General features: G+C 36.4%; 1 protein-coding gene across 1 annotated transcript in view; it reads right to left on the reverse strand.

Moving 5' to 3' along the window:
- pdia5 (protein disulfide isomerase family A, member 5) overlaps positions 1–24079 on the reverse strand; it is a 65130-nt gene that overhangs the window by 40533 nt on the left and 518 nt on the right. Inside the window, exons 2-7 of the mRNA XM_051905436.1 lie at positions 12535–12661; positions 8504–8591; positions 3964–4047; positions 3801–3846; positions 1209–1301; positions 666–726 (exon numbers count right to left, since the gene is read on the reverse strand). Coding sequence (XP_051761396.1) covers positions 666–726; positions 1209–1301; positions 3801–3846; positions 3964–4047; positions 8504–8591; positions 12535–12661 — 499 coding nt within the window. The remainder of the gene's footprint in view (positions 1–665; positions 727–1208; positions 1302–3800; positions 3847–3963; positions 4048–8503; positions 8592–12534; positions 12662–24079) is intronic.

A 24079-nucleotide genomic window follows, 5' to 3' on the forward strand; every position in this document is an offset into this window, starting at 1 on the left:
AACTGTATTACATTTTTTTCAGGCTTCTTTGATGAATATAAAGTTATTAGGAACAGCATTTATTTGAAATAGAAGTCTTTCGTAACGTTGTAAATGTTTTAACTAACTTTTGATCAATTTATTGCATCCTTCCTGAATAAAATAATTTCTTTCCTTACTGACCCCAGACTTTTGAAAGGTATTGTAATGCAAGTAAAATTTATTCCTTAAACTTATTTACGATAGTAATAGTAATACCGATGATCTAATTAACCTTATGGCTGCAGGTTAAATGTAACCTTAAGAAGCTTTTTCAATGGAAACTGTCTGGAGTCTGAAAAAGTTGGTGGTACTGCCTAGAGCTTCCCTGCATCTGTCAATCTAAATATGATTTCAGCTGATTCCTCATCTATGAGAATTACTACTGCAGTAATGAGCTTTTGGGTTCCTCTGAGCACTACAAGGAATCCAGATGAGTCTTTGGAAGTTAAACTCTTGCTAATGTCACTATGACAAATGCTGGACATCTGAATGACGTAACAACCACATTCACAAACTACATTGAGTCAGGCACACACAATCACACTTTACAAGATTTGTTTTGCTAGAACATCTTGCTTGATTGCACACAGTTTGCATCATATGAAGTGTTTAGTGGTGGAATATTACAGACAGGGGTGACTCACATGGGGCGTAAAACATCATGAGGATGGGCCGCTCCTCTTTTTTCAGCAGCTTCCGGAAATCCTGCAAGCCAAACAGGACAAAGTGACTGAGTTAAACACTCTGGGTTGAGTGGCTATAACTTTTAGTAGAGTTTCAAATGATCTCAGTAAAACCAACAAACAAGAGCAGAGATTCATTAGCATGGTATATTGGTTCATTACTCTATCACACACCAGCACAGTGAGGCTGTTTTTTAACTGAATCTGCCACAGTCATCTGCAGTGTCTGATTTCTGATATATTTTCAGCAGTTTTTCTCTTCTGGCTAAAAATGCCATTTTCAGCGGCCAAAATTTTGGTGCATCCCTAACACAAATGCTCCAAAATTTCAGGCATTTAAGACCAAATCTGTTCCTGGACACAGAGTCCAGCTGCCAGATTTAGCCTCTAGAGACAGAAGAATAGGCAGACAAGTCTTTTGTTCTGTGTGACGTTCCCACACCTGATAAATACTCAGCAGAAAACCGATCTTCACTGCAGTGAGCTTTAGAGACTGATACTTACCTTCTCTGACTCTATGTGAACAACATCTTTAGCCTCAGGGTTCTCCTCCCACAGGGGGGCACCTGCAGGGTCTTTCAGGAATGCCACCATGGACTAAAAGAGGTGAGAGAATAGATAGAAGCTTTGAAAAGAGACCATTAGAGAATCATCTTTCACTGTCAAAAGAAATGATTCAACTCACTGTATTTATTTCATTTTAATAGTGATCACTGTGAGATTAGAGGTATGGATCTATGTTGTGAAATATTATTACAATTTAACTGTTTTCCATTTTAGTATATTTTAAATTGCAATTTATTTCTGTGATGGCAAAGCTGAATTTTTAGCATCATTACTCCAGTCTTCAGTGTCACACGACCCTTCAGATTATTCTAAAATGATGATCTGCTACTCAAGAAACATTTCTTATTATTAAAGGTGGGGTAAGTAGTTTTTCAAAAACACTGTTTGGAAGTTAGTTAGTCGGGCCGACACCAACAACAAACGTGTAACCAATCAGCATTAGGGGGCGTATGACGGTCGAGGAGACAGAACGAGCAAGAGGGAGAAAAGAAAGAGATGAGACAATACAAAAAGAGCTCAAAAGAAAGAAATCACTGGAATGAAGGTTTCTGACTGGGCAAGAGCTTTAGGACCCACATTAATATTAGAAAAGCTTTCCAGTGCTGGAGAGAGCTAAGCAGGAAGGCCTGAAAACAGACATGGAGGCTGCTTTGATTCCGCTTCACATGTGAGTAACACTGGGTTTGAGTGTCATTGAATGTCTGGAGCGGCTGTGCTGTTGGCGACTAACAACGAACGCTTGTTTATATTTACTCTTGTGTATTGTACGTAGATTTTTTTGTGCTTCCTTGTCATTCGTTCATCATCTGCGCTTTATTTTTCGTGAAGCATTTTGTTGTGCGTCAGTTGTGATAAACAGACATCCACTCGCATTGCGTGTGTAACAGTGGCCAGATAGTGAGAGTTTTGCTGTTAAACCACTGCACACTGATGACTGCTAAAGAATGAGGTGTTTAGCATCATTGGTAGTGCATTCATCTCGCATGCCAGCAGCGACCGGTTCGAGACCGACTTGGAGCAGGGTGGTTAGGATTGGAGGGTGGGTTTTGGAGGCAGAGCAATGAAGAGAGGGATGGGTTTGTTTGGGTTGATTTCAAATATCAACCAATGTCCAACAGCGTTTTAAAAAAAAAACTACTTACCCCACCTTTAATGTTGAAAACAGTTTTGCTGCTTAATATTTTTTGTGGAAACTGTGATACATTTTTTTCAGGATTCTTTGATTAATAGAAAGTTCAAAAGGACTGCATTTATTTGAAATAGATTTTTTTGTAACAATGTAAAAGTATTTAAGGCAAAATAAAAGTATTACTTTCAAACTAAACAAGCTACTAAAACAGATTTTAAAAAAAGCAACAACAATTATTTCTGCAGTATAGTCAGTTCATAATATTTACATGAGTATTTAACTTTTTTTTTTTTTTACTTATTTAAAAGGAGTGTGTTAATTGGCATATTAGTATTTGCTGTGGTATATGTTGGTTATTGAACATTTACATTTTGACTATTGAAATTCTGACCTTTGGCAATTTTGCTACTCAATAATGGGCCAGTTGCATAAACTTAGCCACTATGTTAAGACTGTGTCTTAAGAACTAGTTTAACCAACTAGCAGTTAAATAAGAGGTAATCAGCCCTAGTTTTCCAATTCAAATTAGACATTTCTACCTTTTTATGTAACCGAATTAAAAAAAGTTAGAACCAATCTTAAAGAAAATAAATGAGATGACTAACTTTTAAGACTAGTCTAAGCAGTTTATGCAACCGGCCAAATATTCTCTTATTCTAAGCATGATCTAACCCGAACATAAAAATTATGGACAATTATCACCAATGAAAAACGTTTCACTCTTGCACAATTACAGTAACTTATTTCCTAATCTGTGCATCATAAACATTAGGAACTGATCATTCCCTTGACATGAAGTGCTCAAAGTACAGCATTATTGCTATACCAAGGGAAAATGAAGAGCAATACATGGTACTTAACAGCAGGTGCATTTAATAAGAGCTCTCCATTCTTTCCACACCAGTGGTGCCAGCGAACATGTCCCATCACTGTCTCATCATCCAGCATAGCTCAGCTCATTCATTTTTAACATATTCACATTACAGCTCCACTCATTCCAGAGCCATTCATCAATGCCTCATCACATTCGGTCATAATTGAGCCGAAAGGCCAGTGGAGAATGAGATAGGTGAGAGAAACCAATGGGAGACAAGTCTGATTTGTCTACTTATGAACCTTGGACTTCTGGCTCTGGTGCTTGAGGCTGAGTACTATGAAATAACAGCCATGGGAAAACTGTGGGCGTTAGGCGAGTAAATAACAACAAAGAGCAAATCATCCACTGATAGATGACAGTACGCATCTGAAAAGGCACAGATGCTATTTACTGAAAATGATGATTGTCAATCCATATGTCTAACAAAGAAACATTGATCAACTGGATTCCAAAAGAGGTTTCAAAAATGCTGCGATTTTTGGCAAAGATGCCTTCATCAAAATGTAATTTTCAAAGAAATTACCTTAAATGTGGCTGGTCTGTTGTATTCTGTGTGGAAGGTCCCATCCCTAAAAGTAACACAAAACTACAAGATGAATTGCTGTGCTCATGATTCTCAGTAATAATTTATAATACCTCCATCTACCACTGTTACATGGATCTCAAAAAATGAAGTCTATTCTTACTTGTAATGCAGGACCTCGACTCCTTTAGCTTTTGAGCTGGGGTCTACCTTGACTTTTTTACAGAGTTTGCGGCCTTCTGAATCCCTGTGGTGAGAAACGTACAGAAAAAAATTATAAATCAAATGGCATATAAAAGTTGTTTTTTGATAGAATTCAGGTTGGACAAAGTTCCAGTTTTAATAATTGCTTCCTTTTTAACTCATGTGTTGGAATTCCATTACATTAAAAATTATGTTATGTATTAAAAACAACACTTACAACAGTAACATTAATTTCTTTGCATTTCATTTTATTTTACTTCCTTTATTCAAACTCACACAACCCTGGTAGAGATGCAGGGAAAACAAAGTTTAAAGCAACCATGTTCGGTACAGTGTCTCCAAGCACAATCAATTACCTTCATACTTTTTGTGCAAACTCAGAGGCGAAAGCGAACATCAAGTCATAGCGAATTATGCTCAACAAATATTATAATCACATTATTCTATTATAACACAGGTCCTCGAAGGACATTTGTCATGCAAATTGATGCAGCCAAAAAGTGAAGTGATACAATTAATGTCCCAAGACATTTAATAAATTGCTGTAGCAGCAATACGAGGCCACTCATGGGAAGCGACAGATGACCACAGCAATAAGCTAATGTAAGTGCCGCTTCAAAGTTTTGGCAAACCCTGTCATTCTTCTTTTTTTGAAGGACAAGACATTCAGCTTCCTTTGCTTCAGTGTTCAGTGCTTTAATTCAGAGCCATGGGTCTCCAGATAAGAAAAGTTAAGTGTTTTTTCCTCCCTGCTCCGCTTTAGCGACTTTTTACAGCTGGAGAGCTTGCTTCAAAAAGTCCTGCACATTAAATGGATTTTGTATGTGTATGTGGTGATAGGCATTGTGTAGATAGGAAACATTCCACAATACGGTAAACCCTTCCCAAGACTTTTTTTGAAGCATTAAAGGGTTAGTTCACCCAAAAATGAAAATAAAGTAATTTATTACTCACCCTCATGTCGTTCTACACCCGTAAGACCTTTGTTCATCTTCGGAACGCAAATTAAGATATTTTGATTAAATCTGATGGCTCAGTGAGGCCTCTATAGACAGCAATGCCATTGAAAATCTCAAGATCCATAAAAGGTACTCAAAACATATTTAAAACAGTTCATGTGAGTTCAGTGGTTCAATCTTATTATTATAAAGCGATGAGAATACTTTTTATGCACCAAAAAAACAAAATAACGACTTTTCAATGATATCTAGTGATGGCCGATTTCAAAACACTGCTTCGAATCTTTTGTTTCGAATTAGTGATTCGGAACGTGTGTCAAAATGCAAAACTGCTGAAATCACGTGACTTTGGCGCTCCGAATCACTGATTCGAAACAAAAGATTCATTGCTGTCTATAGAGGCCTCACTGAGCCATCGGATTTCATCGAAAATAACTTATTGTGTTCCGAAGATGAACGAAGGCCTTACGGGTGTAGAACGACATGAGGGTGAGTATTAAATTACATTATTTTCATTTTTGGGTGAACTAACCCTTTAATTCCATGTGTTTTATTGTGAGAAATATATTAGATAAGTTTAATGTAGCATGAAAAGTAGCTAGATTTGAACGTCATGTCTTTATCACAAGTAATAAAATAATTTGGACCATTTCTACGTGATGAGAAGTACACAATTGCAGTTCTCAATACACAAAAAGTTGTTCTGAATGAATTTATCATGCTCAACCATTCAACCATGTTACTCAAGTTATAGTAAGAAAACATTATCAAAAAACATTTAACTTATAAGTTGATAAATAACTACAATTACACATTTGGTCTCAAACTAGCCAGCTCTAGAAATTTAAAATTGATGTGCATTTCAAAAACAGAAAAGGCAAATCACAGAAAATGAACTGAGAATACATAACTGCTCATTTAATGTTTAGTTAAAACTTCCTGAGGTTGACGATCAATTTTCTGAAGATTAAGTACCTACTTTCACTGGCCAATTGATGAAAAAACAAATAAAACCTTTAAGGGTTTCTTGTCCTAGTTTGTATCCTATTTATGGGAAACTGCCACAGAGGGATTCAAAAATCAGTTCTCTATAAATTCATTGCACAAAAAATGAACACTCCAGTTCCAGACAAATACATCTTTGTCATACAGCCAATGACAAAAAATAAAAACAACAGCAACAAAGCACTATCTTCACACTCACACCTCGACAGAATCTGAGAACAGAAAGGACCCACAATTACCTGGTCCCACTGTCACTGCACATACGCCCACACCCTCCCAAAGAGATCCAGATCGCTCCATTGAAAAGACTTCCCTTCCTTTGAGCGATAATGAGCATGGAAATGTATTACATAAAGACAAATAGGAGCAGAGAGGACTCAGCAGTGATCTAAAGCCCCATGCTAATGGAAATTCAAAGAGACAGAATTCAATTACGTTTCTGACAGCATCCACCCCCAACCGGCTCCATCCCTTAAAGGTAGATGAGACGCCATCATTAGCGTTACGCTTTTCCCACATAACACCTATGTGGGAGGACCGAGAGAGGTGCGGTGGAGATCATAGCTCAGTCTGTCAGGTGGGAAAGTCAATTAGGCATGTTGTGTGTTGAACGAGCTAACTCAGATCATCACAGATGGCAATAAGCACATATGCGTAGACATACACCTTCACACCCTCCCCGGCCCCATGACCCTTTTCGGTACGCAAAAATAATTGGTCATCCTTTTTAAGCACCATAAGCCATTCTAAAGCATGAAAGTCATGGTTCATGTCAATAAGTCTTGTGCACAGGGGGGGTTTGGAAGTGGGTATAGAAAGGCTCAAAATTGCTGAAGAGGAAAACAGTTATTGTCCGAGATTGCTGGGTTCAAACAAGTTGAGTGGAAAAAAAATGAGGAAGTTGAAAGCCAAGAAAAGTTTAAAGGTTCGGAGAAAAAGTAGCTGGCTTATTTCAACAAATTTTTGTAGAATATCCCATTGGACCGTTCAGACTCCAGGGTTATTGCATTCCCATTTTCTTCATACTGATCCCACTCTGTCCATGACCTACTTCCTTAATGGTATCCCCCAATGGACTGCAGTTGGCCATCTCTCAGGTCCCTGTCATCTGTAGAAACTATGTGGGCATATCTCTGCTTTGCTCTATCACACTGCTGCCTGTGTGGAGTTACTTTTTTTAAACCCAGCTTTATATAAGTTGTTCACAAGGGGACTCAATGTACCCAAGATGGTTTCAAAAAGGTACTTTAAGGATTGGTTCTGGAAAAAGAAACCATGCTTGGACAAGCTTCACATCCTACCACATCCTACACATTATCACTCAGCCATTAAGAAATGATTCAGAGACAAGCTTTGATTGCTAATCATCAGATACATCTAAACTATTTTTGTGATATCTCTTTCTAAAGGCAGGGAAAGATGCTGAGAAAAAGTGCTAAGCTCTGATACTTGCATAAGCTGAACTACAATGCAATGGAACAAAATAAGTCACAAGAAAATACAAGGTAATCACCACAGACATTGATGCAAACACAACCTGTGCAATAATTTAGGCTTAAGGGTCAAATTATGAATAATCAAACGGTGCGTCCGAAATCATATACTGAATAGGTACTACATTTCAATTTAAACTTACTTCAAGACTGTTAAAAATATGTTCTATATAGTATGAATATGAGTAGTATGAACAAAATTCAGACATACTACATCCACCGTGTTGTTACTGTCACGTGACCTACCTGGATGACCTACTACTTCCTCCGAGATTACGTCAGTTACGTCTCTTCAATGCCATTCATAAATCTCTCTATGAGACCCTGCGGCTTGTGACGACACACTGATGTCCTAAGACACGAAACGATCGGTTTGTGCGAGAAACCGAACAGTATTTATATCATTTTTCACCTCTAAAACACCACTATGTCCAACTGCGTTGCTCATCCGGTTGGTGAGGTCTGAACGTGTTCTGACAACGGAAGTGATGTCTCGCACTCATTGAAGTATAAGCGCGAGAGATCACTTCTGTCATCAGAACACGTTCAGACCTCACCAACCGGATGCGCAACGCAGTTGGACATAGTGGTGTTTTAGAGGTAAAAAATGATATAAATACTGTTCGGTTTCTCGCACAAACCAATCGTTTCGTGTCTTAGGACATCAATGTGTCGCCACGAGCCGCAGGGTTTAATTTGTATTTGTCTGTGCTTGTTTTTTTTTACTCTTATAGATGGAGTTCCCATTAACAAGCATTATACGACTGACAGACCTCAACGGTTGGAGTTAAAAATCATCATTTGTGTTCTAATGAAGAAACAAAGTCACCTACATCTTGGATACCCTGGGGGTAAGCAGATAAATATCAAATTTTCATTTTTGGGTGAACTATCCCTTTAAGTCACAGCTGGTATAAAGACTCAATATTAGAATTTGAGCAACACCAATTGATCAGGATGTCAACTGTCTTAACCTTAGTGGCAAAAAAGTACACTAGCAGTAACCTGCTTAAATACAAGAGCCAAATTGATGGAGACTCACCCACAATTCACCCAGGCGATGGTACCCTGACCCTTCACGGCCTGAGCCACATCAGACAACAGCTTTAGATGAGCATCTCCAGACGAAGCTGAGGACACAAAAAACACATTTAAACTGTAGAAGAGACATGCTGCAGAAACAGTAACACCCTTAAATATCATAAGCTTGTCTCCAGTGTAAGCGGATAGTCTCCAACACTGTGCCCATGGCACCTGGAAGTCCGCATGGAGCCTGCATGTCACCCGCAGTGCGCATGCTATAAATAGCCTCAATTATAATGCTTGAATTCCCTCATAATACATGAAATTAAAAAACAAAAATACCTATTTGAACATTTATCATATCATCAAAATATTTAATGTTTTATACATAATTTTACAAATGTATTTTCACATTTAGCTAACACTTCTGATCTGCATTCGCATAGGCTACTAAGGGAGCCATTACTTGTTCAGAAGATCTGTGTGTGAGTGAAAATCTGTGCTGTATAGTGTTTTGATTGGTGTTTACATGAAAGCTTTTCATTCTGATTGCACAATTAGTCAGATTAATAACTGAATATTAGGCTGTACATAAACACACTCTGAACTATGTTTGCAGGGGAATATATGAATGCATACAAAAATAAACAATTACAAAAAGGAATGGTCGTGGATTCACATACAATCATGATTCCCATTACTCTCTTCAGAGTAATACTCCTAAATTAGACACTAAACAAAATATAAGCAGTCTAACATTTCAGGTGAAACACAGGAGTATATAAAAGTGAATGTAAAGACATTTAAAATGTTACAAAAGATTAAATTGTTTATATTTAAAATGTTATATAAGTTTCCTCATCAAAGAATCCTGAAAACATATCACAGTTTACACAAAAATATTAGGCAGAACAACTGTTTTTAACAGAAATAATTAAAAAAAAAAAAAAAAAAAAAAATCTTGAGCACCAAATCAGTATATTAAAATGATTTCTGAAGGATCATGTGACGTGAAATTTTTTTAAATTTAAAAAAATTTCACAATATTACTGTTTTACTATACTTTTGATCAAATAAATTGCAGCTTTTGATGCAATGAGCATAACATTCAAAAACATTAAAATATTTCCATAAAATCAGATTCATCGGTAAAACTTTACAATAAGGTTTAGTTAACATTTGTTAACTACTTTAGTTAACATGAATTAAGAATGAACAATACTTGTACAGCATTTATCAATCTGAATTCATGTTTATTTCAACATTTACTAATCAAAGTTAGTTTGTTAACATCAGTTTGTTAACATTAGTTAATGCACTGTTATTAACTACATAAACAATGAACTGCATTTTTAAATAACTAATATTAACAAAGGTTAATAAATACTGTAACAAATATTTTGTTCATTGTTAGTTCATGTTAGGGAAGCACTTTATTTTAGTCCTGTTCCCCATGTACATACTATGTACTTATTATCATAATTGCAATAACTGGGTAATAACTAGGTACTAACCCTGAACCTACCCCTAAACCTAACCTTAACCCATGTAGTTACCTTATAATACAGTACTTTCTTAGGTAAGTACACAGTAAGTACATGTAAGTGCAACCCATGTTAGTTAATACATTAATGTTTAACTAATGAAAACTTATTGTAAAGTGTTACCAATTCATTTAGTTTTTTTGACTGATACAAACTCAAGTTCACAAAAAAAAAGCAATCTGGTCTAAAATTTGTATAGAATTACATATACATTGTTGTCCAATGTCACATTCATCCTTTCCTTAAAATGTGTGGTGAAGGATTGCAGCTGTCATCAGGACAAGTGCTATATTTACAATGTTTACTTGGTGATAAATAGGGTAGGCCTAAAATGTTTTATTCAAATATAAATTAATAAATAATACATTTTTAAAAAATAAAAAAAGTGAAGTGAATGTTGTTCTCCAATTTTACAAGCTTTTCTGCCCATAGTACTCATGTTGATAATGAAAGCACTTTGCCAACACACCTCAGTACGGAACAACTGCGCACAGTGTAAAAGTACTACGTGTGAAAACACAGTGACAGTTTCACTACACTGCAGATTTACACATTTGTGACAATCTGGGATCTCATACTACACCACTGAACCCGCAATCTGTTTTTCTTCCCATTAATCACATTGGCCAAGGTCAAAGGTACATTAATTGCAGGGCTCTGCCAATCAGTACGTCTTGGTCTCATTCGAATGAACGGAGTTGAAGCCAATACCTTTTTGAATGAGAAATGCCTGTGTACCACCTGATCATGAATGTGTTGCTATAGTCTAAAGGGACCATCACAGTTAGCAGGATGCATCTAATGGAAATGCTTCACAGGATGAGCGGCGCTAGTCAGCCATCAATCAAAACGCAGTGTTCGATACACAATCTTATCCAATGACCTCATGCGCTCGAAATGAGTCGTGAATTATGAAACAAATAAATCTTTCACAGCAAGACCTTGAGAGGCTCTTTCCCTTGCTTTGTGGGTGGGAGATTGTTTATGGAGCGTTCATCCATACGGTACTCATATATGGCTCTGTGCCTGCTGGTTCTGCTAATAACAGCCAGAAGTGATGCAAATGAATATGCAGTGTTAGGGGGTGGCTTTATTTCTAATGGCTGGAAGAGAGATGCATAACTTTTAAGTTGAGGGTGCTGAAGTTCTTTATGCTTCTCTGTTCTATAAGTTCTATAAGATTTTTATTTTCACAGGTAATGAGTGTGGTAAGTAGAGAAAACTCCAAGTGTGCTGTACAGAAGGTCAGAAGGTATCTAAAGCAATCTTGACCTACCTATTGTGGCATGACAGGTTTGTTTGCATAAAGCGGAATCATAGCTTTCTCAATGAATTTTCCCTTAGGGCATGTATCACGTACACTTCTATCAATGCAAGCTTGACTTTATGCATCGTGTTCTGAAAAATGTCAGGAGGAAAATCACAATGAACATACATATTCCATTCTCGGGCATAACAAAAGTATCTGCTTCTATAGTGAGTTCTCTTTCAGGTTAAATACTGTCATGGCAGAACGACAATCCTGCTGAGCAAGTTGAAGTCAGCATGTTTATAGCTAACACAGTGTTTGAACAGTAAGGATTTGTTGTTAGTCCAGTTAAGCCAGTAATTAGAATTACCTGATCAGCCAACATTATCACTGACCCCACCACACAAAAAAAAAAACAAAAAAAAAAAACATTTTTATTGTTAGCCATGTACACAACCATTTAACAGCTTGGGGGTTGGTAAGTTTTTGTTTTTGAAAGAAGTCTCTTGTGCTCACCAAGGCTGCATTTATTTGATCAAAATACATAAAAAACAGAAATACTGTGAAATATTATTACACTTTAAAATAACTTTTTCTATTTAATTTATTTTAGTCCTTCTGAAGAAGCGATACGTTTGTGTAAAAAAAAAAAAAAATCTATATTTAAGAAAGTGTAGTTATTTTACTACAAGTTATGGAGTAATATATCTAGCTTCCGCCAGAACAGCTTCCATATGCAACTTACGAAGAAAGTGTAAACTGGCGTCAAGCTTTTTCCGTAAGTTGAATAGAGAAGGCGTAGGACGTAGCATAAGCTTTTTGAACTGCGAGAGTTTTACACTTTTTTCGAGGTGGAATACAGAAGGCGGTCTAGCAGAGGCTAGATATTTTACTTCATAACTTGTTATGAAGCATCGCTTCGCTTCAAAGGACTTTATTAACCCCCCGGAGCCATGTGGAGTACATGTTTATGATGGATGGATGTGGATGGAGACACTTTCTTCAGCTCATACCCGTTGATCCTGCTCACTGCCATTATAAAGCTCAGATGCGTCAGGATATTTATTAATATATGTCCGATTGTGTTCATCAGAAAGAAGAAAGTCATATACACCTAGGATGGCTTGAGGGTGAGTAAAGCTTGGGGTAATTTTCATTTGAAAGTGAACTAATCCTTTAAGATATCTTGGCATCTTTGGCTGCAAGCTGTAATACTTTTAATGCACCTGAAAATCAACAGTTTTGAGATAGACTGACCTGACTTGGTGTATAAAACAAGAACATTAGTTCTGGTCCTTAGAAGTTTCTTGAAATCCTTGTGGTCATTGACTTTCTCTATGAGTGGCGACACCTTCGCTGCCTGCAGGGCGGATGACACTGCAACCTGAGGAGATGAGACAGACAGACAGGGATGATCATTTTTCACTGTCAAGGCCAAACACCAGGAGGTTCAAAACAACATCCCAAACCGCATGCCAATAGAATTGTGGCATTTCTATGAAATCATGACAGTGTGTCAAACTGAGAAGAAACAACAACAGCCATTACAAACATGAGCCAACAAACCATAAATGTAGTTATATAACATCAATATAAACCTCTATAACTCTGATACCGATTAGAGACAACTGGAAAGCAGCTCAACTAAGTCACAAAACAATAAATGCACTACAAAAGTTCTAAAACAAGCCCTTGAAAGACCTTTAAAATTTCTCCCAAAAGTGCACTGAAATAGCTCCCGAAATTGTGCTCTGATGTGAGACTTATGCGTTGCCCTGTGGTGGCAGATCATGCTCTCTCTGCCACACTCTCCATCAGTCTTCCCAGCAAAGGCATGTGATTCCGAGTTCGGATGGAGCTGAGCTGATAAAGCGACAACAGATAAAGGTGCTGTCATCTAAAGAAGAGGAAAATGACAAGATCGGACAGGCCATGTCACAAACAAAGACAGTGTCCCAACCTATCATACGTCCTTATCATCTTCCCATGCCACATGCTTGAAGGGAAAAGACACTACCACAATGAGTAGAAATTAATGCTCAGCCGTTAGTGGACCAGACAGATCAAATGTTATTTACAAAATGACATGCTGAAAGAAAACTCATTTGGTCTGTCGGGATGTCATCTGATAGCTTATCGACACCTTTTGAGACTCTCTGTAGAGTTTACACATCCTAGACATTGAACAGAAACCTACAAAGAAAAGTAAAGATAGTAATTCACAAGTTAGACTTTTTAAAAACATCTTTGTAGAACCACTCCTCGTGGCAGTAAGTACACAATTCCCATGTGTGACATCATCAAGCCTAGATCACATTAAAGGTGGCTGAACTTTAAAGAGGTTTTATCATAAGAAACAAAATTTACCTTGATCTTTTGAGATAAGAGCTTGATGTATTAAGAACTTCCTCAACTTCCTTCCCAGAGCATAAATTGAAACTAAGCTATACAAGCATCTGAATTTCGAAGAATCCCAGCTTTAAAATGAACTTCAGTTGCTCATTACTAAACACATTTCACTCTGATTTTCACAGTATGTGTGGTTCATAGAGTGCTGAAGTGATTATATATTTTTGTAAGCCATCTTGGGGGTTAGCATTACTGTGGTTCCCTCAACAAAGAGGATTATTGCAAAAGATAAGCTCTGTGACCAACAAAAGTTTGTGATTCTTCACATTTTGTTTATCAAGAACCTTTTGAAGCCTAAATAGACACAATTGCTGAAAGTAAAAGTTAAACGTAATACACCACGGTCGCTTGACTTCAACATCGGTCACTAAGCTTTTGACAAACTCTTTCAATATTTATTTAAAAAAAAAAAATCTAAAATGCATTTTCCCTGAAAGTTTGAGTTAGAATAGTTTATAAAATTGTAAACATTATAAACACAATGAGGCTGTAAAAGCAGATTAATGAGTAGATAAGTTTAATGTTCCTTGTTAGCTATCTTGTCTAAAAAAAAAAAATCGTGGAGTATTACTGATTCAAGTCGTAAAATAAAATGAGAAAATGTCTTGAGCTTTAGTTAACCACAGACCTTGCAAGCATTAAACCAAAAACCCACTGACTTCAGAACAATGGAACCAGAAGAGCTAAAATGGTAACTTAAAAAAAATAATGCAGAACAATGTATTCTCCTTCCTCTCCCAATAAAAAGGGCAAAACAACTTCACATAATACAAAATAAATAATTTAAAAAAACAACAACAACAACAGACAGTAGCTGTACAAGTCTGCAAAGATTGATCAGCATCATCACTGCAGCATCACATGGAAGGGTTGGTGAGAAACACAGGTGCCTCAGACACTGACTACCTACATCTTTTTACATGAAAAACCAAGACAAGCATATTCTCCCTGATTAAAAATCACAACTTGCATTCTCCACATGAGAGACAATGGCCAGTGACCTGACTGAATTCATCACTGCACACTCTGTTGAGCAACACCATTACATCTGGACAAATGTTAAATAAACAAAAATCACTGTTAGTTTAGCATTATCATATCCCAGGTCTTAACTGGAAACCTCATGCAAGCAGGGTAAATTGAAGGTAAAGAAGGCAATTTTCTGGACCACTAGCGGCACCAAATGGAACTGTAATATGTTTGAGCGGCCTGATTGTCCCAGATGAAGGGCTGGCACCAAGAGGGGCATTCACGGGCCATGATAGACATAATAACATTAGCGCAAGCAAAGTCATGAGTTTGGCCTAGGACTACCTGTTTGTTTGGACAATGGCAGACCCTTTATCTTCACAATTCCATTTGGTGCCACCAGTGGTTAATTAAATTAAATAGTTCACCTTTAACACTTGCTTGGGCCCAAATGAGAGTAAAACTAGGCTTTAGCATGTAAATAAATAAAACAAGTTAATTAAGAACAATAGTATGACCCTCGTTGACAAAAGTGGCGTGTCAAATTGTGAGTCTTTACCAACTTTTTTTTTTCTTTAAAACTTAATGTGGTAACACATGTGGAATATTCCATTAAAGGGTTAGTTCACCTAAAAATGAAAATAACCCAATAATTTACTCACCCTCAAGCCATCCTAGGTGTATATGACTTTCTTCTTTCAGCCAAACACAATCAGAGTTATATTAAAAATATCCTGCCTCATCCAAGTTTTATAATGGGAGTGATTGGAGAATGAGTTTTGCATCCATCATGGCATTGTGTACTATGTTGCGGAAGTTAGCGCTTTTAGGACGTAAGTCGAATGCATATGGCTGTTGCGCCGGAAGCTTGTTATTTTACTTTACTTTTTTAAAGTTTTAAATATGGATATTAGTCTTACTCAAAGACATCAATTTGCTTCAGAAGGCCTTTATTAACCCCCCGGAGCCGCATGGAGTATGTTTTATGATCGATGGATGCACTTTTTTGGACTTCAAAAACTCATCCTCCAATCACTCCCATCATGAAGCGTTAAAGAGCCAGGATATTTTTAATAATTCTGTTTGGCTAAAAGAAGAAAGTCCTATAAACATAGGATGGCTTGAGGGTGAGTAAATTATGGGGTAATTTTCATTTTTGGGTGAACTATCCCTTTAGGCCATCAAAAATAAAATGTAAGGAACGAAATAACTATGTGTCTTCACTCTTTTGTGACAGGAGCCATCTCACAGGATACCAAGACTGCAAAAAAAATGTAATGGAAAAAAGAACAAAAAATTCCTTTGTCACAGAAAAATATTTATATTAATAAATAATTAATAAACAATAGTTATTAATAATAAATAAAAATATATACATTAATTATTCATTCATTGTATATTAATAACAATAATGCAAAATACAGTTTCATGCTGGGTAAGAATTTGTTATTATGGTATTATTATGTATTAAATATTTATGGCCATTAATTTCTAAATTCACCTGCCACTGGTAAGTAAAAAGTTTATTTTCCGTGGATTAAAGACAAAGGGACAAGAATCAGAGACAACATTCTCTTCCTTTCATTCAGTGGCGAACATTTCATCAACTCTGTATGAGCAAATGGGATCCAGAGGAGTGGACAACCTGTGCCAACAGGGTGACATCCCAGCGGCCCCAGCGCCTTGGGAGCCAGCGAGAGTGTGAAGATTATAGTCAGGGCTAATTAAAGTACTGCAAAGCTGAGGGACCTGAGAAATCACACCTTCTCTGACTCCAGCCGTGCTGACAGGGAGAGCAGACATGGTGATGCATTATGAAGCAATGTCAGAGCTACTCACTGAAGTATTTGAAAGGACCAGCTTACTTTCAGCAAGTCACTCAAGTCCAACATTAACTTGAAAATTTTTTCAAAAAGACTAAGCTGAAATTGTTCTGAACTATTGCACCTCCTGACATCACGTAGATGAATATGATCACTCTCATGTACTCATCAACAACGCCTTTTTGGTCTTCAAAACACTGAGGCAGTAGGAAGAAAGCAGTATTATTTCTAAACAAAATATGAATCAATAACAGTAAAATTAGTGTAAATTCAGTCAAAATGTGTGCTGTTCCTGGCTGTGTGTAGCACCTACAGCTCTGCATATCCTTACAAAGGATCCCAGCATTAGGAAAGAGTGACTTTAAACAATGTCCCTGATCATTTCAGTCTGATCACATTTTAGCACAGATTGGTTTGTGAACAATAATGCAATTCATGCTTTGCGAAGAGCCTGTTAATGACGAATGAAACAATGCAAACTAGGGCTGGGCGATATGACGATATATATCGTTACCACAAAATAAAATGTCTATCGTTAGAGACTTTGCTATATCGTATATATCGCAGTATGTAAATATAATGCACTATTGACACTTCAGAGTGATGAAATGCATGAATGAGAATATAAAGAGTGGGATGTGCTTGATGTTAAAAAGAGTTATAAGCGCAATATATCCTGAAAAGGAACTCGGTGCACCGCTCGTGTTGACTGGCACACTGCCAAAGTGCGCGCACAGAACATGCCTCACTCAGAAGGCGCTAGCGCTGCCTGTGAGAGACGCGCGACATGAAGCCGCTGCTCATAGAGCACGTGAGGACTGCTTTTTGCCTCCTAATTGGGCTTGAACGGTTAATTACACATACCTATGTGTCAAAGTGACCATGTATTTGCAAGTAAACAGAGCCATTTATGTTTTAAGTGAAGGTACAGTTGAGAAAGACAAGGCTTGAGTATAATGGATCGGTGCAGTCTGTCTTAAAGGGACAGCATCCAAATTTACCTGCTGTCATTATTAATGCTTATCAAACAACAAAAAAGAGAGAAAATCTCTAACTGCTTGCTTTTGTAATAAAGGTATATTTAATTTACACAGTAAAGACTATGCATTGTTTTTTTTATATACCTTTGATTACTTTTTACATTTTATGTATGTCTAGTGCTTGAAGTTTTTTCATGTAGGTCTATTTCGTCTGTCTTTGTTCTATTGTAGTTTGTTTTCTTTGCTATTTCTTTTTCACTGTTTATTTGTCTTCAGTAAGCTTGAAAGTTTTTTAGGCTAGTATTATTTTTTTTTAAATGATATTGAAATTGGTGATAATTATGATATTTCAGTGTTATGAAAAATTTTGATATCATAAAAATCGTATTTAAAGCTAAAATTACTATATCGTGATATATATCGTTATCGTGATATAAAATTACTCATATCGTGATATAAGATTTTGGTCATATTGCCCAGCCCTAATGCAAACTATATTGAACCAGACAGCAAACGCTCTTCCCGTGAATAAATGAAGCAAAATGCAGTCATTTGGAAGTGTTATCATTGAAGTCTTAAAGGCATGAAAGCAAAAAATAAATAAATAAATGAAATAAAAAAGGCCTGTATAATTCTAAAGGTCAGGGAGATGTTGAAAAATTAATACAAATAAATAAATAAACTAAATTATGACAATTTTCTGTAATAAACCTTGACTAACATTATAGTTGGGAATTATAGATATAATATGATTGTTCCAGACAACATTTAAAACATTTTTTAAACATTTTAAAGGGGACCTATAATGCCCCTTTTACACGATGTAATATAAGTTTCTGGTGTCCCCAGAATGCGTCTGTGAAGACACATTCAGCTCAAAATACCCCACAGACCATTTATTATAGCTTGTCAAATTTGCCCCTATTTGTTTGTTTTTGTGTGTGTCCCTTTAAATGCAAATGAGCTGCTGCTTTCCAAAAGTGGGCAGGGCTTTAACAGCTCATGCTTCAGTTGCTCAACAACAAAGTTATAGAATCTTACGCAGCCAAAATGATGATTGTCAGTAATGGTGTTCAGCCTTACATTGTTCAATCCGGAGTCTGACAGTAATGGAGAGACTCAGGAAGAAGTTACAACATTTAGAATGCATCTAGACGTTTCTGAATGGTTAGTGAATAAATTTATATAGTTGCTGTGGAGTTGATGCAACTCATTGACTAGCATGTGCCGTCATGTTAATCTTTTGTGCAAATCCAGCATTGAACTGACCCTCGTTTGTGAAGCAGTCTGGTGTAAAATGATGGAATGGCAACAACACTCTACTACAACAACTCTTCCTCTTCTCTAAAGCAGCCCAACATGGCCTTGCCCCCTCTGTTGCATGTTCTCGGAGGCACGGTTTATGTAAATGTTGGGGTTTGTGATGTCACAAACCCAGGAAGAAGCTTGTTGTAGTTCCTACCAGTCGTTTGTTGTAGTCCTTAAAAAGTGATTTCTGTAAAAGAAAATATCTCCCTTTGCATTGAACTTTGAGCGTCAAAACTTTGCAGATATTGTTTATGCTCAAACAGCAACATCACACTAACTAAAGTTAAAAAAGTGAAATCATAATCAAGGACCCCTTTGAAACATATCTCTATAGTATTTGCACTGCTAAAAAAGACACTAATGTTAAAAGAACAGGACATAATCCAACGACATTGACTTTTCTCAAACAACCTTTAAAAACAATCTTTACTTTCAAACTTTCAACAAACAATCTTTAAACCTGAAATGTACAGTTTCAGCACAGAGACAACTGCAGCATTCAACTCCATTCAGAGACAAAAGAGTTAGTGTTCTATGTCTAGTCACATCAGGTTTCCATCCCTATTTAGTGCACCACCTATTCTTCAAACACTCTGTCCAAACCTGACAGTCGACCAATAGAACAGGCCTATTACTGTCTGGCAATCATCATGTCCTGTACCTGTTACAAAGACTTTCATTTGGCTTTCCCTGAGCAGTGGTGTTCGATGTGGGCATTATCTTAACAACACCAGCTTTTGCACAAAACTGTGATTGTTAAAATCATCCACTGAACAGCTTTGATAGACAGGCCCGATCGCTTCCTGTCGATCAATGCGAAGTGAACAGAACAAGTTGGAGAAAAAAAAATGCATGCTTTGTGCTACTACTTTTTCTGAAGAAGAGCTCTGGCTCAAGGGAATGAAGAGAACATGCATGGAAGGAATGGGGTAATGGAGGAACACATTCTTCTGTGTATTCCTATAGCTGAATCTCTTTGTTGCCGCTTTTCAAGGAGCTCCTTATGGACTCTTCAACTCAACAGGGATTGTCCGCAAATCATTAACTTGGGAATAAACAATTCGACAGAGGGATATGACATAGATTTCAGCAGCAAGCGGAAGAATGAAATTCTTACAATAGAAACATGGTTTTCCATTTCTTTCAAAACCAATCTTTTCTTTAACCCCAAACCCATTCAGAAATTTTAAAAGACGAAACTGTGATTGTTTTCCAAGTAAAATCTGAAACTCCAAAGTGCTAAATGACATTTGGAGATAAAGTAGAACACAATTGGCAAGGCTAATATCAGGTTATAGTAGTATATAATAGCACATCAAACTCAATGAAAATATCATATCACCTATGTTTGCATGGCCAGACCATTTGAAATCTGCAGGGTTTTTTTTTTTTTTTTTTTTTTCATATTTTATGCATTGATCAAGGTTATTAAAACCTGAAGGATTCAACGGCACGGAATTAAACACTAAAGTTTAAAAGTTTGGGGTTGGTCTGTCTTTTATGCTCACCAAGTCTGCATTTATTTACTCGAATTTAGTAAAAACAGTAATATTGTGAAATATTATTACAATTTAAAATAACTTTTCTATTTTAATACATATCAAAAATGTAATTTATTCAGTCACATGATAGTAAGTTTTCAGTCACATGATCCTTCAGATATCATTCTAATAGTGTTGTCAAAAGTACCGGTACTTCGGTACCAAGTTGGTACTGAAATTTTGAAAATGTGACGATACCAGCATTTCTGTAGTACTGGGAGTACCGAGAATCCAGGTATATTCGGTACCCACTGATAGGACTGTGCCAGCATTTTACGTGAATATGACACGAGTGAAGCACAAAGCTTTGTTTACAGAAGAAATAGGCTAATAGGTTAGCAATTAAATATGACATCGCAGGCATGGAAACATTTTGGTTCATGCCGAATGAGAGAGGTATGTGAGTCCATATATCTAAGCTTTGTTGGCTTTTATTCTGTTTTGTGAATCGCGATCTGGTCACCCGATTAGCAGAGAATTTAACAATATTCCATTAGTTGTTCCACTGAACATGTAATCTGTTTCTTTTCCCAAATCTTCACCCACGCAGGGGATTATAAACATTTCTTCCTTTCGTTCGCTTTTAATTAGGCCTTACATTCGCATTTTTTACTGTGGTAAAGTAGAAAAAACACCGTAGGACAGAACCCTTTTTGCTTGCACGTCAATTTCTATTTAACACAGTTTGTGCTTGTTATTAGACTTGATAAGGCGCGTCAAGTTTATTTGTATAGCGCATTTCACACACCAGTAATTTTTAGTTTTGCTTTCTCTGGCAGTGCAAAATCATACATAGCCTGAATGTCTGAAGATAAAACTAGCTCTTCAGACCTTTTACAACAAGTGTCAGTTGCTTGTAACATTAGGAGATAACATGAAGATATTACTAAAGAGAAATGGTCTCTTTCCTGTTCGTGTCCCTCATCTCTCTCAAAGCGCAGAGCGGGAGGCTATATAGCGGGAGCCTATTTTTTTATATTTCAGAATTTATTTAATTGAGGTATATATACACACACTAACATACATACACACACACACTCCAAATATTTATATGTATGATTACCATCATATTTAATATGTTTTTAAAAATAGGCTAGTTAAATAAAATAGTAAAATAGTTCCAACAGATTTTCCTGTGGTACCGAAATTGATACCAAGAACCGTAAAATTTTACTGGTATTGGTACCGACTACTGGAATTTTGGCACCGTGACAACACTACATTCTAATATGCTGATTTAGAGCTGAAGAAATATTTATTATTATCATCACTTTTAAATAGTTACACTGTTTAATATTTTGTGGAAACTATGGTGTATAATGTATTCTTTTCAGGATTCTTTGATGAATAAAAGTTCAAAAGAACTGCATTTATTTGAAACATTTTTTGTAACGAATTTCTTTATTGTCACTTTTGATCAATTTAATTCAATCAATTTTTCATACAATGAAAATGTAATAAAATATAATAATATAATAAAAATGACCCGTAGCTTTTTGTGATTAACAGACCAAAATATGTCTTATCTCAAGACCGAATGATGCAGCAAATATGAAAAATATTGATCTCACATATGGCTTCAGAATACTAGAATATAGCGACCAAGTTATATGGACTACTTTATGCCCTACAGCTTAACCTTACAAATCACCATCCACGTCACTTGCATGGAAACCATAAGCTTAGACATTCTACCTTCTAACATCTATAGTAGTTCAGAGAAGAAAATAAATAATATGTGGGTAAGTCAACGATGATAAAATTCTCATTTGGGGGCTATTCCTATTCCTTTAACAGCAGACCATTAATGAATAAAAAAAAAGAAAACCACACAAAACGTTTGGAGGCATTTTTGCAAGGCTCTACTATATAGCACAGTATATAATTCCTCAGTGATCTAATTATGTCCACTATGTTATCTTTTACTGTGGTTTATGGATGGTTTTGCTCCTGCTATTAATCTTCCGCTCAAGGACACCAGCGTTTCAGCAGCGGACCTTGCTGACATGTTTTGCACAGCATGAGAAACACTTAAACAAAAAATGATCTGTCATACATCAACGCAAAAACATCTTGCTTAATCAGCAGTGGAAGTTGTCATCTACCATGCACTGCGCAACCGACATCATCACAAATCTGCTTAATAAATAGAATCTCATTTTAACATTTAAGGTCTCACTGATTCAGCACAAATTGCACCGCTCCTCAAACATACTTCTTCCTGCTGAGCCAAACAACATGGGGGGCTTCGGCTCTGCAAAGCTGACGTAGGTAATTCATAAACAGAAGGAAATGACTCCACAACTGAAACAGCCAATCTATGAGTCAAACATTCTAACACAATGAGTTGCAATACTTTACTGTACTAGGTGCACAACACAGCTAGTTGTTTCCATACACAGCGTGCTGATGAGCCAAGGAAGAGAGGGGGTTGTGGGGTGCCTGTAATCAAGATTAAGAGATTTTATAAATTACTCTGACAAGCAGGAGGGCTGGAGGGAAGCACAGACAACAGAGAGAGTTTTCTTTTCCCCCACCCAACCACCACAAAGTCCCAACAGTTCAGGAGAGTACCTTTGTTTGTGGTGGCAGGCACAAAACAGGATGTGAAACAGGAAAGATCCTGTGTAATGAGAGTTGACTGACGTGGCCGAGCAGTGTGTTGAGGACACGGCCCACATTGATTCACAAATCAGTTGTGAAACAGGGTTGATGCACTTTAAACTGAAGCAAATGTGGGTTAATTAGCTCGAAATATTACAAGCTCACTTCGGTCATGTTCATTAAGAACAGAACAAGGAAGATATCACGGTTAAATAACATTGCTACTGTAAATATAAAACGCCCTAAGACAAACTGTAAGATAAAGTTATAAAAATATAATCATAATAGAGAAGTAGGAACATCATTTGGTTACACTGGTTTCATATGTTCGTGAACCCATGCTATAAATGGGTCAAAATGATAAAAAAATATTTTGTAAAAAACACATTCCATCTTAGTACTCTTGATTTTAGAAGTGTTAAACGCTAGTTATTAATTAATTTAACCATTAGGTTAAAAATACTAAAATTATTTCCTTGCACCTGCAGCTGAATACACATGATTCACACTATCATCATGAATATCATGAATACACAATGTACACAACATAACTATTTTTAATAAAGTTTTTTTTTTGGATACATGGATATCAACAAGTTTCCTTAGAGTTTCTTCACTGGTCATAAAACGACTTAAAGTTAAAAACTAAATGACACAGCCATGAGGGGTCTAAAAGGGTCCTCTATGTTTCACTTTGATTAACTTTTTCAAATATTAACAATATTTTTTACAAAAATCGCTTAACTTCTTGTAGTTTTTGACAAATAAAAAATAAAACCTCTTTTAAGAAGGTCTCTTTTTTAGGCAGTTTCAGACAGTTAAACCACCTAAACTTTAAGTTCTTAAAAAAATATCAAAATGGCTTTTAATTGTGAGGAATTGAATACTTGTTCATCACATAACAAGTGCATAATGTGCATAAATTGTATGCGTTCTTCATATGTACTTTTGAATAACATAATAGATCTGGACAATAATAGATCTGGACAAAAATAACATGCATCCATCACACAATTGACCCAAATAGGATCTCAAAAATCATTCAAAAACACCTCTAACATGGCACATGACAATTCATATTAAAGCAATATGCATAAGTAAAATATTAAGTAAAATGCTCGTTTCATAGCAGATATCACCGACATTAGTGAATCCGATTTGACATTAG

Source organism: Ctenopharyngodon idella, chromosome 9 (genome assembly GCF_019924925.1).
Source record: "Ctenopharyngodon idella isolate HZGC_01 chromosome 9, HZGC01, whole genome shotgun sequence".
In the NCBI taxonomy this organism is placed as follows: Eukaryota; Metazoa; Chordata; class Actinopteri; order Cypriniformes; family Xenocyprididae; genus Ctenopharyngodon; species Ctenopharyngodon idella.